Raw genomic sequence first — 14,351 nt, 5'->3', positions numbered from 1 at the left:
CCCCCCCCCCCCGGCCGGCCCCCCTCAAATTTTGTACTTCCCACACGTCCCAACGGGCACTTACAGGCCTCTCTCAGATACCTAATGATCATCTCACACAATTACATGATCCCAATAAAAAGAAACTGCAAGTAAAATCAAAGCTTAGACTGACGATGTAGTACCACCGATCAGACGTTGGAACATCAAAATGAAGAAGAGTTGAATTCTCTCCATGGAAAGATCAGGCAATTGAAATCGGTATGCCCTTTCTTTTGTATCCGCCTATGTGTGAACCTCATAAGTCTACCCAAAACGTTTTGTATTTCAAATGTCTGATGCAGGATGTTCGAGCTGGTCTTGGAGGGTCAAGAAGCTCATATTAGGTGACGATAGATATTCTCGATGATTCCACCCGTGGGAATCAAAACCTTGATCAAATGGTGAGCATCCCAATCATTCCAAACATCTTGAATGCTTTCCCTTCACTTCATCACGTATCATCTGTCCAATGCAGTATTCGTTGAACCTTATTAGATATGCTGGATGTGTGGGTCGTGTTCCTGACGAAAAGAGCAATACCTTTTCAAGACTCACCGGTTCTCTCTTCTCCACATCTAGACATCATTCCCGATCAGTCGCTGCAACCTCTACAATCAGACAATATCGTATGATAGCATATATAGTCGGTGTGGTCGTTTTACTTTGGTTGATCTTACGATTGTGGCCATCTGGAGGTGGGAGTATTCCTGCTAAAGATATCGAAGTGGAGTATCGATGAGTGGAGGTGAAGTGATGATCAATCTCTGAGAGGTGAACATCGGGATGGAGAGCATTGGGAAGGATATTTGAGGGATAGTTTGGGTTATCTCTGTTTGTCATGTATACATTAATATGTCTACATACTCATCTATCAACTGGTTTGCACAGGGATCAGAAATAGTAAGTTGACTTTGAAGAGTCATAAACCCTCGTGACTTCGTCTACGGATTGTTGTTTTGACTGTCATACTCATTGCTCTCATAGTTGCATCAAACCACTAAACGTAGATATATAGATGATCAATGACTAGATACGTCACAATGTCCAATGTCCATAATATCCTATATCTTATATCCTATATCGGGCGTCAAAAAGTCATTCCAAATCGTTTCGTCTGTAAATACTAAAATCGGATCCGTGATCATGTCCCATCCATCCACTCTCTCATTCATATCCCACCAGCTGCAAAACCGAGTTATCTAAGAACAGGGAGGGAGATGACTCATACACCACCTTCCCAATGATCAGCACATAGACTGCTATACAAATGCCAAGCTCCAACCGAGATGACAAGCAAAAGTAGGACTGTCCGAAGTGCGGTACCGATAGCGTATCCTGATCCTTGGGGACGGATGAGGGCGTTAGCAAAGTTTGAGGAGTAAAGAGGAGTGGGTACGTAGTTTGAGGAAGGGGGAGAACATGGGTAAGAAGATGATAAAGGGAGAATAACGGCGGGGAGGAGTATGGTTGATTTACCTCCTGGAGAGGGGAAAGGTGAAGAGTAAGGGGGTGGTTCGGCTAATTGTCAGTTTAACAGATTAACTGTACTTCTCTTACCTGTCTTCTGCATTTTTCCGGCTGAGGTATATATTGGGTGAAGATACGCGTATAACGCAAGGGATGATGAGATACAAAGAACACTCACTCAAAATGATGGCTGGCACTTCAATACTCATCGACTTTTCACCTTCCGGACTAGAAGGTCGAGACACCCTACCACCCATCACGATCCTTGGTCCGTCCCAATTCATCTCTTCTTTCTCCCCAGGAGTTCTAGGTGAAAATCGACTCTGCCCGGTAATACTGCTGCCCGCCTGAGAAGATGGATATTGTGACGGAGGGGTACAAGGTTGATAAGTCGTTGGGGAGGTACAAGTTGCAGAAGTGTATGAGGAAGATGTGTGGTTTGGAGAATAAGTTTGAGATGGTGTAGATGGGAGAGTAGTCATGTCAGGTCCTGAGGGTTAATATCTCCTTTTTTTGGACATGATGATGTGACCGAGTGATTCTCATGGTCTCGTGGACTAGATCGGTCTTTGATGACTAGACAAGTGTAGTCCAATAGCCGGTCACCGGCTCGGGATTAGATGATAGATGGAATATGGTGGATGTTTGGTATGGACTATAAGAAGAAATCACTCACGCTTCTCCATTTTGCGGCTAGTGTTGGTATTTGTACACGTGAAGACGCGGAAGGGGAGTTTTAAATCGTGTTAGACCGCGTTACCGTGAACCGTGGTAGCCGTAGTGCGCGTATTGCCGTACAGCCGGGACACGAGTGTGAAGTAGTGTAAAAGAGAGAAGAGATGGGTATTCCAAGAAAAGGTGAAAGATAAATGAGTGTGAGTATTATGCGAAATTGTAAAAGAGTGTGGTAGTTAGGTGTTGATGACTTGAATGGAATCGAGGACAGCTCTCTTCAAATCCAGATGAAACCTCCGAGTACCCGAGGAATGAACGAGGCGATGCTTGCTTGTCTGGACGTTGTTTCCGGGGGTGACCCTTGATTTTGTGGATTGATCAAATAATAATGATGAATTGATTCAAAGCACGGGACAAGGGGTGGTACCCAAGGAAAGGTGTCAAGTCTCGACTTTAACCCTCGATGAGATGTTCAGAATACTTTGAAGTCGAAAAAGCAGAAGCCGTACGCCGGGATGAATAGGAACAAGGAAATAATCTATATCTTGTTTTTACACAGCTTGACCAGTTTGAAGAACTCGTAACACTGCTCCGTCGTCAATGGTCATACGCGGTCGACCCAAATCGGTGCGTCTTGGGTCCTAGGTCCGTTTTCGACAAATGACGATTTTGGTCACGTCCTCGATCGTCGTTATGGTGATTCTTCGGTCTGGAATGTTGTATGAACTCGTTCCCAGGCGGGGGAAATCCGGTGATGTTGAAAACTTGATTAAGAAACTGATGTTACAAGCGTTTGGGATATGAATAGAGTGAAGTGGAGGGTATGTATTAATATTGATACTTACAGGAAGCAGCTGCTCACTCACGGTCACGAGGATACGCCATGTTTACGCCTTGAAGCAACGCCATCGGACAAGAAACGACTTTCGGGTGAGAGGATTGACGGATATAAAGGGTGAGAGGCTCAGGAGCTCAGGAGGCTTGGTCACGAGGGAGAGAAAAGTGGGTTACATAGATCATCAGTTGGACATTTCTAGTTAACGCGGGTGAACCTTGAAGAGAGGTCTCGCCGCTGTTGACTCATACAAATTGTGCCTGTTCGGCTCCCTCCTAGACCTCGGACATCCTTACGGTGGAATGCAGCTTGTCAATTATCATTACAGTAGTATTGCTTTCTTTCACCCTTTCCAATTATCAATTTGTTGCAAACATACGGTCAGAGCGGTATAGTGCCACATCCGGTAATCGGATATGCCGCGTGGGATCCACGTGGATGACCGAGGCACGTGACCCACCAATTACCGATGAATTTCTCCTCACTCGTCGACTCACCATCTTTCCTTTGACTCATTTTCCGTACGCTCGTCGGCCGTCGGTCCACTGTCAACCCATCAGACATGCTTCCACGTCCGGCACGGCTGGTCAGACAGTCGCACCTGCTATGCAGAGGTCTGGCTTCTGCGGTGAGGTTGGAAACAAGGACGACGGTACAAGTGGACGAGTCATACTTGCCTTTCCTTCACCATGTCGATGCAACACGTCGATTGGCTCCTTTACGGTCAGCTTTACCGGATGCTCAGCTGGTCACCGACAACCTGTCTCTGGAAGATGGGTTTCAACCTCTGGCCGGTCCTCAAATCAGTGAAGAAGAATTGGAGAGAAGACCTGAGCGTCGGAGTCCTGCTGCTGTCTTGGGGTCGAAACGAATAGGATCTGTTATCCTCCCTCAAGCGTTGATTGATGGAGTGCAGAGGGAGATATATGGTGAGTGCTTTTCTTATTTCTATCTTCCTTCTATTGGCTGTGTGTTCTTGTGTTGGTCATCAAGTGGAGGGCAGCGAAGCACAATTTATGGTCGCTGACTTTCAGCTGGGGACCCTCGCACAGTCCGGAAAACATTTCTTGATCTCCTCGAATCTTCTCCTAGAAAATCTAAATTACTCCCTTCTTCAGAGACTGCTCTGGCTAAAGTCGCTGCTATTCTCCCTGGCCAATATGCCGCCGTGCGCAACATACTGAATGAGTTGGACAAAAGATTGGAGTCGGGTTGGATGGACGGACCTGTCATCGACGTATCAGGGGGCAGTGGGGCAGGTATTTGGTGAGTATTCTTCACTATCTTACTCCCGGTCTGTTCAGGGCTGAATTTCTAGGGCCACAATGGATTATAGAGATCAATTAGGTTTACAAGACATGGAATATCAACTGGTCCATGCTTCAAAGCATGGAAGAGAGTTGGCCAAACGGCTGGTCAGCAATTCTAACACGATGCGATCAACAGACGAAACGTCTGAATCCGGACTACCAGGGAATACCAAATTCTCGTTCACAATGAAACCATCTCCGGAATTACTTTCAAAGGTGTGTCTCACTAATTATGATTGAAAATCATTGATGATCAGCCGCCCAAAGTTGTCATGTCGACTTTTCATCTCTCCACCCTTCCTACTGTCTCAGCTCGTAAAGTTCACATACGACAACTTCTCTCTTTGTCTTCGTCCTATATCATCCTTGTAGATCGCGCAAATCCAGCAGGATGGGAAGCGATCTCATCCGCTCGAACTCAACTTCTTTCCCTTTCAACTCCTGAGAACCCTTTACATGTCATAGCTCCTTGTCCTCATGATGGTCCTTGTCCTTTAGTGGGTCTTCGAGATATTTGCGGTTTTTCTCAGCGTCTACAACGACCATCTTTCGTGAGAAAGACAAAACATTCTAAGAGAGGTGATGAAGATGTGGGGTATACATATCTAGTCATCGGTCGTGGACCACGGCCCGTGAGTGTTAATAGCAAAGAAGGTAGGATAGGTGGAGTAGGATTGGAAGTCGCTCAGAAGGAAAGGGAGAAAAAAGCTGGGAAAAGTGAATTGCATAGAGTGGAAGGTGGGGAATATGAAATGGTTTCTTTACTTCCACATGACCTCTCTTTGGAAACTGCTCAATCTCCGAAAATCCCAGATCTGAGAGGAGAGGCGTATAGCTGGCCTAGATTAGTTGCAGCACCAATGAAACGATCAGGACATGTCATCATGGATGTCTGCTGTACCGATGGTGAGTCAAACTGACCTCTCGACTCGTGAATCGACATAAGCTGACGGATCAGAGAAAATCAAGAGAATCATCTTTGCAAAATCACATTCGAAACAAGTATATCACGATGCGCGCAAGGCGACATGGGGGGATATCTTCCCACATGAACCTAAATCCAAGTCTGTGGATAGGGCAAGAGGATTGAGAAGACTCATGCCTGCTGAAGTGGACTTTGACGGTGTGCCTATGGGTTCTGAGGCGGAAATGAGTTTAGCTATGGAGGGATGGCCTGTTGGGGAGTTGGTCGAAGGAGATGGGGAATGGGATGAGGATGGAATAATCACTTATCAAAGTCCCTCTCCGACTTTATCATCTTCATCGTTGTCTCAGAGCGAGATGTCATCGTTCAGCTCGTCATCGTCTGAATCTTCGACATCCTCATCAAGCTCATCACCGCCGTCGTCATCTCCCTTCTCGTCGAATGGTCAACGAAGGGAATTCTCAAGTTCGTCTCGTCGATCAAGCGTTCATCCGACTGATCCTCCTCCTGGTTCTGGTGGGTAGTCCTTATTCATCTCCGTCTCTCTATTTCCCTACCATCTCAACTTTCACTCGTCTACTATAATTCACCTCTTCACCCACAACTCCAGAACCCAATCATTTATATCTTTCTCTTGTGGCATATACTCTCCAAGGCCCAAATCATGTGTAGTGATAAAGGAATCAAATATCATCTCATACATCAATATGCAATCCATTCACAATGCCCCAATATGAGATATCCTGACACGCCCTCTTACACCTTTGTGATCGTATCCACTGAACACTTCCAATCCGTCGACACATGATGAAAAAAACCAACAAAGTACGAAGCGATATTAATGTTACAGGTCGTCGAAAAGTCACAATCTCTCATCTACGTCATCTAGCTTCTCAATCCATCCCTATAACTTGTTTAACAGCCTACGATTACCCAACATCGTTAATTTCCGAAACATGTGGAGTCGATATGGTTTTAGTCGGAGATTCTTTATCTCAAGTATGTTTAGGTCATTCAACTACAACACAAATAACATTAGAAGAAATGATACATCATTGTAAAGCTGTAACTCGTGGAGCTAAAACACCATTTATTTTCGCGGATTTACCATTCGGTTCATTCGAATCTGATATTACAACAGGGATAAAATCAAGTATCCGTTTGATAAAAGAAGGTTTGATAGATGGTATAAAAATAGAAGGTGGTGAAGAAATAATACCTTTAATAAAACAATTAAATAAATTCGGTATACCTACAATACCACATTTAGGTTTACAACCACAAAGAGCTATTTCTTTATCTGGTTATTTAGTACAAGGACGTGATTCTTCAAAAGCTTTTGATATTTATGAATTATCGAAAAAAATGGAATTGGCAGGTTCAACAATGATCCTATTAGAAGCTATCCCACATAAATTAGCGAGTAAAATAACGAATGATTTAAATATACCGACTATTGGTATTGGAGCTGGAAACGGTACGAGTGGTCAGGTTTTAGTTATAAGTGATGTTTTAGGAATGTATGAAGAAGGTCTTGGTGGTAAACAAAAAGCTAAATTCGTAAGACATTTCGGTGAGGTTGGTAAAGAAATGAGAAAAGCTGTTGAAGGTTATGTTAAAGAGGTTAAATCGGGTGGATTCCCGAAACAAGGTGAGGAAACTTATAGTATGAAAAAAGAAGAATGGTTGGGTTTTGAAAAGTTGATCGAAGGATCAGCTTCGTTTTCTTCTTCATCTAGCAAAAGAGAAGGAGGAGGAGAGGATGGGGGAGAGATTTCAAGGGAGATGGTGAAAGAAGGGGAATCCACGGAAGATGGACAATAGAATGGAGGCAAGGGGGGAGGGGGGAATTTTGTCTCTTTGTCGTGTCGTGATCACTAGTACTTTCGTGTCATTCTTGTCGTTGCATACTTGCATATCGTTGACTGATCCTGAGTTCATGTTTGAAATACAATAGCAACTGACACGATGCACAGAAGCTTACAGGGACATATGCAGATTCATGATTGATACTTCATTCTTCATTCCTTCTCAGTCTCGCACTAAGCCCAAAACACATCTATCATCTTCCTTTCCCCTTTCGAAATGATTTCTGTCCAGCCTCATTCGGACAATCACTCGCCCAATGTCCTTTCTTCCCGCAATTGAAACACTCTAATCATCAGCTCATCCTAGTTTGGAATACCACAGATCACTCACCACCCGCTGAGCTCTTCGTCCCACTTCCTCCCCGTGCAGCAGTCTTTTGACGTTTAGGAGGAAATGATGTTATACTCCCTCCCTCTTCATTCGGACATGCAGATGCCCAATGACCCGATTGACCACACTTGAAACATTCTACATTGTCAGCTCTCGTGTGTCTCAACAGCTTATCTCCGAACAAGCTCACCACCACCACCACCACCACTGTTCCCATTTCGATTACTTGATGCGCCAGAACGGGCGGGACCGGCATTACGTCCCGGTGGTCCATCGTCATTCGGACAAGCGGAAGACCAATGTCCACTCTGTCCACATTTGAAACACTCTACATCATCAGCTCATGGTCATGTCACACACAAAAGGACATACCGCCAGTCTGACCACCGCTTCCTGATCCATTACTCGGGAATGGAGCTGGAGTATTTCCGGAAGCCTCATCATCCCATTCGAAGAACCCACATCGGGCTTTTGGATTATTAGGACATGTCCTTCCTGTCAGTATTTGACAATACATTGTACGACGATACAGACCAGAATTTACGACCCTTGTTAGGGCCTTCCTTCGCCACCGTGATGATCACCGCTTCCAAATCGCAATTACATTTTTTCTCCCCAGATCCACGATCAGGCGCCTATCACATAAGTCGATCGGAATCAGGGCTAAAGACAGGTGCTCACAATCTTATTCCGTCCTTTCGTGGACCCGGTAGTACGTGAGGGAGGACGACTAGGTCCAGCAACGGGAACGTCGTCACACCATTCCTGCTTGTCAGCTAGAACCTGGCTGGAAAGAGAGGCGACTCACAAAATAGCCACATTGTTCGTCCTTGGGTTTGGGACAAGTATGGAATTGTCTACCTTGATGGACCGACTCGGCTTTCATGACTGTCCTCTGGACGGCTTCCAAACCGCAATTGCACAATTTGGCACTGCTATTCCCTTGCGTAGGGGCGTCTATGATCAACTTCAGAGCGAAGGGACCAGTTCACCAGCAACTCACCGTTGACCGATCTGCGCTTTTTGGCACGAGGAGGCTCGTCGTTGTCGTCCACAGCTGGCGTCCTGGCAGGTCCACGTCTAGGGGCGGCTATCCGTGTAGATTTCGCTCTTCCTCTTGTCGATCGTCCCCGAGCAGCAGCGCCACCAGCAGGAGGAGGGGGGTCATCTCCATCAGAGTCATCGCCATCGTCGTCGTCTCTGCCACGTCTAGGGGCAGCGCCGCCCCGACCTCCGCGGCCCCCCCGACCCCCTCTGCCTCCTCGTCCACCTCTGCCACCCCCACCTCTTCCACCTTGCATGGCTGCTCGAAGAGCTTCTTGAGCTTCCCCAGCTCCGTGAAGGTAGCTCAAAACCGACTGACATCAGATACGTACCACCAGTAGCTGAACACTTACATCGATGACTGTTTGAAACTCCCTACGAGCTTTGATGAAGACCTCCTTGTACTGATCGATAGTGTACTGTAAAACATCCTGCTTCGTCCGTTGAGCATTGCAGATGAGCTGCATGCTATGCTCGGTCTGGTACAGTCAGCATCTGACATATATTTCCCTTCGATGACGCACCTCAGCTCGTAATTGTGGTTTGCTAAGAGATTTGTCAAATCCAATCTGATTGAAACCCTCCACCAGACCGACCCCCAATGTGGAAGGCACGAGGTACTTGATCCGTTGTTCTTGTCTTTCCTTGACATAACCGCGTTCTATAACTTTGGAAATGTGCTCTGCGATGGTCGCATCGGTCCCTATCCCATTCCTATCCATCAATCCCACCAGGTCTGCTTCGGTGAGTAAGTTGGGGCGACTAGTCGATCCCTCTTTCAATTCGCAAATGGATGGCATGAACGTTTCGTTCTCTTGGAAGTCAGGTAGTGAGGACGATGACCATTTGTCGTAATGATAGACTTCAAGATAATTTCGTCGAGTGATTACGAGTCCTAGTGGATCAGCTTTCCGGCCGAAGGCAAGGGGCAAGCAGCTGACCAGAGGCTGAGAAATACTCGTCTGCGATGACGATCTCCACTGTCGTTGTTTTACCCTCCGCATTAGAGGAACAAGAAGCCAGAAATCGGCGCGTGACGAGTTCGAAAACTTTGCGTTCTTCCGGAGAGAGATTGCTGGCGTGTGCAGTGGGATGAATGGGCGGATGGGCTTTATCGTTCTTTTTACCGTTCCTAGGCCGCTGAAATTCGCCATCCAGTAGTCTGACCTCAGTAGCTATCAATTTCATATGACTCTTCGACTCACTTTTGAGCAAAGCCTCCCCAGACTTGATCATGAGTTTGCTTTTGAATCAGGGAGGTGAAGTCGAACGCCGAATCGTATTGATCCGTTTCAGTACGAGGATAGCTCAGGAAACCCTTTTGGTACAGCTTTTCGGCGATCTACCTATCAGCTAAGCTTCGTGGGGATGACTTGCTCAGCCCACGTCTAGGACACTTTTCGGAGTCATTTGAAGCAGCCTTGACCCTGATTGCTGGAGCTCAACCGTGGTGAGAGGAAGAGGCTTCCTGTATAATGAGTTTAAATCTCTTCGCCGAAGAAGCTCACCATTTTGTCGTTGGCTTGGTCTCCACTCTAATCACCTTTGCCATGGGCTCCTCCACACATCGTTCATACAATACAAAAGCTGCTTCCATATCGAATAAATGATTTCTACGCCACTTGAATTCCACGGTGGACGGCTCTTCCTCACCTTCCTCCTGACGTTGGATCGCCACATAGATGTACCAGAAAGGTTCCGGGACGAACGACTGTACACGATTGTACTGGTCCACCACGAACCCCAGGGTGGGAAATTGACATGGACCTGTTGGTCAGCTTGGGAGGGGTTCGGCGGACCGGTCGGACAGAACTTACCATAGCTGATGACTTGTTGTCCCAGTTCTGGCACTCTGTTCTGCAAACCCAGAGTCACCAACCTTGAAAAAGCAGCTCCTATTCTCAGATCCAAGTTGATCCTCGCTTCCACAGCGTCCGCTTGTTTCATGTCCAGATCGTTTGCCGAACGACATGCCTGATGAATTTGACTAGCCACTTGAGCTCAACTCCCAGGCAGGATCTTATGGAGCTTACGCAGGAATGATAGCACTGAATCGGGCTCTCTTCACTCTGATCCGGGAATTTCCCTTCCTGCATGCTGCTACGACTTCTGAACCGATGTGTTCACCTTCACGATCACAATCTGTCCAGATGATGAGAAGGTCGGCGCGGCGAGCTTCGTTGATGAGGTTGCGTTCGACCGGTTTGAATTTCTACACACGTCAGCTAGTCGATGGACGATGATGAGTCGATCAGGTGAAAATGACCTACTGTGTCGACATAAGTGAGAATTGGAGCGTCGAAAAGGGCAAATGGATCGCATGACCCCCACTTTCTATGGTTCTCGTCAAAGTCCTATCGATCAAATGAGATTCTTCGTATGCGGAGATGAAACAATGGAGCTCACACTTGATGTCAGATGTCCCAAAACAGCCGTGACGGTAAAGTCTGCATCACCCACACCTCCCAATGGGGGAGGAAGCCGGTAAGCAAAGTCCAGATTTCGGATATATGGATGACCAGAATCTCGCTAAAATTCGATCAGTCAATTGCAGAGTAACAGACAGAGTACGCACAGTGTCCCATCTGCCTCCAGAGAGAATCTGAGTGATACTTTTAGCTATGCTGGGCTTCTCAGCCACGCACAGCACCCTCATCGTCCTGCGGCATGACCGCTGTTGTGGGGAAGAGAAGATGCGGGAGGTGAGACGAGGATGCTTTTGGAACGGAAGGGAATTGAACGAGTGACGGTTGAGAGATGAAAGGGGTAAATGAATGTTGCAGAATGGCCGCTGTAGAGTGAGTAATATAAGCAGTACTCTATTGGTAGATAACTACTGCAGTGGGGGGAGTGAGGTGAGTGTAAAGTGGAGGTGAGTCAGCTCAAAGACAGCCGCGTGGCTTTACTCAAGTTAAATTGCAATAATGCACATGGCTCAAATGATACCAAAGACATCGTCATGCATGCCCCAAACATGAGCAGAGACAGCCATGAGAGGCAATATGGGAGCTGAGATCAAGTCAATTTGACGTGACCTGTTTGGACAAGGTCGATCTGACAGAAGACCAAACTTTGTTCATGCAATCTTGCCAGACTTAAAACGGGCCTCGTTTTTCTTTCTTTTCCCATCAATCCAACACAACAGTGTAAGTGATCAATCTTTCTCTCCCTTATCTTTTCCCACCACTACTCTCTACAGTACATTAGAGTACTACTGGTTCTTCGATCTCACATTCCCTATTCAATCCAGTCTGCAGTCGTCGCGTCTCCCCAACCTTGCCCGTTTCCCGATTGTCTACGCGCCTAACAGCAAGGCCCGCCAGTCTAGTCAGGGTCCAAATTTTCAGGCACCCTCGAAATTCTTCCTGTCCCTCCCTCGACTCAACCTCTTTTTTCTTGCTCTTTCTTGCGCGCTTATGTTTCTGAGATCTATTCGTGCTTTATCTACCCCTCTTGCTCGTCTCTCTTCTGCTCACATATCTCGCTCTACGCGTATCCCGGCAATCAGCGAATTTTCTGCCAGAATGTCTTCTTCCATTCCTATTCCCGAAGATTTCGTGAGTCGTCCCATAATTTTTTCGATCGCGGAATGAGGGCTGATTCAACTTAGAACAGCTGCCTGTACAAGCCTCTGGCTGAGGCCGACCCAGAAGTGGCCAAGATCGTCGAGCAGGAGACATGGCGTCAGTTCTCTGGTCTCGAGCTCATTGCGTCCGAAGTGAGTTTTTCTCACCATACTTTCGATCGGTGTTCGCACATAGGTTGACGGCAGAACTTGACCTCTCTGGCTGTGATGGAGGCGAACGGATCTATCCTCACCAACAAATACTCGGAGGGTCTTCCCGGCGCTAGGTACTACGGAGGCAACGAGGTATGTGTAACTGCTATCTCATCAAGAATGGCACACTGAACAACAGTACATCGACATCCTCGAGAACCTCTGTCGGGAGCGAGCCCTCAAGGCCTTCAACCTCGATCCCAAGGTCTGGGGTGTAAACGTTCAGCCTTACTCTGGATCAACTGCCAAGTGAGTCGTCGTCACCCTACAGCGGGAAAGACCCCCTCATTGATGTACAGCTTTGCCGCCTTCACGGCCCTCATCAACCCTCAGGACAGGATCATGGGTCTCGGTCTTCCCGACGGTGGTCACTTGACTCACGGCTACTACACAGCCAAGAAGAAGATTACAGCCTCTTCCATCTACTTCCAATCTTTCCCTTACCGCGTCATCCCCGAAACCGGATACCTCGACTACCAGCAGCTCGAGACCAACGCCAACCTCTACAAGCCTCGTTTGGTCGTATGTGGTGGCTCCGCCTACCCCCGTGACTGGGACTACGCTCGTCTACGAAAGATTGCCGATTCGCAGGGAGCCTACCTCTTGTCTGACATGGCACACATCTCTGGGCTTGTAGCTGCGGCCGAGCAGAACTCGCCGTTTGAATACTGCGATGTAGTCACGACTACGACGCACAAGACTCTCCGTGGTCCCAGGGCTGGATTGATTTTCTTCAGAAAAGACAAGGAAGCAGATCTTGAAGCCAGGGTGAACGCTGCTGTCTTCCCCGCTTGCCAAGGTGGTCCCCACAACAATGTGAGTTCATCAAATTCAAATCTCTTTGTCCCTCTCCACGGCCTTCCTCTATCAGTTCATTGAATGCTGACCCCTAGACCATCGCCGGTATTGCCGTCGCTCTCAAGCAAGCTGCCGATCCAGCTTTCAAGGCATACGCAAAGCAAGTTCGTGCCAACGCCGCCGCTATGGCAAACGTCCTCTTCAGATATGGCTACAAGCTGCAGACTGATGGGACCGACAACCATCTGATCCTCTGGGATCTTCGTCCCATCGGTTTGACTGGCTCCAAAGTTGAGAAGATCTGTGACGCTGCGCATATCACGTTGAACAAGAACGCCGTCGCCGGTGACAGTGTGTACACTTTTGTTCATTCGCCGCAGATGAGCTAACAGTACAGCGTCCGCCTTGGTTCCTGGTGGTGTCAGAATTGGTGCTTCCGCCCTCACCTCGCGTTCTATGGTCGAGAAAGATGTCGAGGTGAGTCATGGGAATTTGAGCAAGGTTGAGATCCTGACCATTGTTTAGCAAGTTGCCGAATTCCTTCACCGTGTCGTTCAGATCTCCCTTGCTACCCAGAAAGAAGCTGGCTCGAAGCTTCTCAAAGACTTTGTCAAGGCGTACGAGTCTGGTAACGGTGAATCTCCCAAACTCATCGCTCAACTCAAAGAGGACGTGGTGAAATTTGCCACCAGCTTCCCTCTTCCGGGCGTTCTTGACACCAGCAAGATTGTCCGTGGCGAGTAGGCGCTCTGTCGTTTCGACCGCAGTATGCGGCATCGTTCGGAAGGTGAAGGTTTGAGGTTTGTTACGTTTGTTTTTTTCAGTGGTTCTCTCTAGACATTCTTCGGTCATCTCATCATGATCGTATTCATTCTGTACAATTGCCATAGTGGTCAATGTCATATCATTCATCTGATGCTGGTCGTGGATCTATACTCGCACCTGACAGGAAAACCGGAACGGCCCGGAACCAAATTGACTGGGAAATTGTCAGTTGCCGGTACACTCGTACTGTAGAATTAAGCCTTCTCTGCGTTGCTTTCCTCTCGCTAGTATAAACCCGTATCTCCTCTTCCTCCACATCTTCCTACAATACCTTGACAGTCCCCTAACATCCCGACCATCGGTCACGATGTTGCTGGCCACTCTGGCGGTGGGAATTCGGCGTCGGCGTCGGCGGCCTCGCTTTTGGTCACCACGTGCTTTTGGTCGCCATTGGAAACTTGACACCATGCGACCTTTCGTTTCCAAGTGACCCAACATTTTTTTCAATCTGACCATCATCGTTTGGGTCCTTGT

The 14,351-nt window shown here is 47.5% G+C and overlaps 4 protein-coding genes across 4 annotated transcripts; 2 read left to right on the top strand and 2 right to left on the bottom strand.

Annotated features, from left to right (window-relative positions):
• Window positions 1–989: 989 nt before the first annotated feature.
• TREMEDRAFT_56382 (uncharacterized protein) lies at window positions 990–1,895 on the bottom strand. The gene is made up of 2 exons (XM_007002549.1): window positions 1,667–1,895; window positions 990–1,539 (listed from the first exon to the last, which is right to left on the bottom strand). The coding sequence occupies exons 1-2, from the start codon at window positions 1,770–1,772 to the stop codon at window positions 1,244–1,246; spliced, it is 402 nt and encodes a 133-aa protein (XP_007002611.1). The 5' UTR covers window positions 1,773–1,895; the 3' UTR covers window positions 990–1,243.
• A 1,449-nt stretch (window positions 1,896–3,344) lies between these two features.
• On the top strand, window positions 3,345–7,157 carry TREMEDRAFT_42713 (uncharacterized protein). The gene is made up of 6 exons (XM_007002482.1): window positions 3,345–3,927; window positions 4,033–4,264; window positions 4,317–4,413; window positions 4,566–5,214; window positions 5,267–5,743; window positions 6,084–7,157. Exons 1-6 carry the CDS (start codon window positions 3,561–3,563, stop codon window positions 7,055–7,057), a joined length of 2,796 nt encoding a protein of 931 aa, XP_007002544.1. The 5' UTR covers window positions 3,345–3,560; the 3' UTR covers window positions 7,058–7,157.
• A 59-nt stretch (window positions 7,158–7,216) lies between these two features.
• On the bottom strand, window positions 7,217–11,328 carry TREMEDRAFT_73248 (uncharacterized protein). The gene is made up of 19 exons (XM_007003054.1): window positions 11,052–11,328; window positions 10,883–11,005; window positions 10,747–10,830; window positions 10,510–10,688; window positions 10,294–10,463; window positions 9,985–10,243; window positions 9,863–9,944; window positions 9,682–9,818; window positions 9,418–9,638; window positions 9,001–9,371; window positions 8,830–8,955; window positions 8,436–8,790; window positions 8,241–8,389; window positions 8,114–8,197; window positions 7,967–8,067; window positions 7,805–7,923; window positions 7,623–7,760; window positions 7,433–7,570; window positions 7,217–7,387 (listed from the first exon to the last, which is right to left on the bottom strand). The coding sequence occupies exons 1-19, from the start codon at window positions 11,130–11,132 to the stop codon at window positions 7,296–7,298; spliced, it is 3,009 nt and encodes a 1,002-aa protein (XP_007003116.1). The 5' UTR covers window positions 11,133–11,328; the 3' UTR covers window positions 7,217–7,295.
• Window positions 11,329–11,881: 553 nt separating this feature from the next.
• TREMEDRAFT_56379 (uncharacterized protein) lies at window positions 11,882–13,970 on the top strand. Its single transcript, XM_007002548.1, has 8 exons — window positions 11,882–12,033; window positions 12,087–12,194; window positions 12,249–12,347; window positions 12,394–12,503; window positions 12,554–13,070; window positions 13,148–13,403; window positions 13,450–13,529; window positions 13,578–13,970. Exons 1-8 carry the CDS (start codon window positions 12,001–12,003, stop codon window positions 13,794–13,796), a joined length of 1,422 nt encoding a protein of 473 aa, XP_007002610.1. The 5' UTR covers window positions 11,882–12,000; the 3' UTR covers window positions 13,797–13,970.
• The last annotated feature ends 381 nt before the right edge of the window (window positions 13,971–14,351 follow it).

The sequence above is a fragment of the Tremella mesenterica genome (assembly GCF_000271645.1).
Source record: "Tremella mesenterica DSM 1558 unplaced genomic scaffold TREMEscaffold_2, whole genome shotgun sequence".
Taxonomy (NCBI): Eukaryota; Fungi; Basidiomycota; class Tremellomycetes; order Tremellales; family Tremellaceae; genus Tremella; species Tremella mesenterica.
The sequence above is the reverse complement of the archived record's forward strand: the minus strand, read 5'-3'. Positions and strand labels throughout refer to the sequence as shown.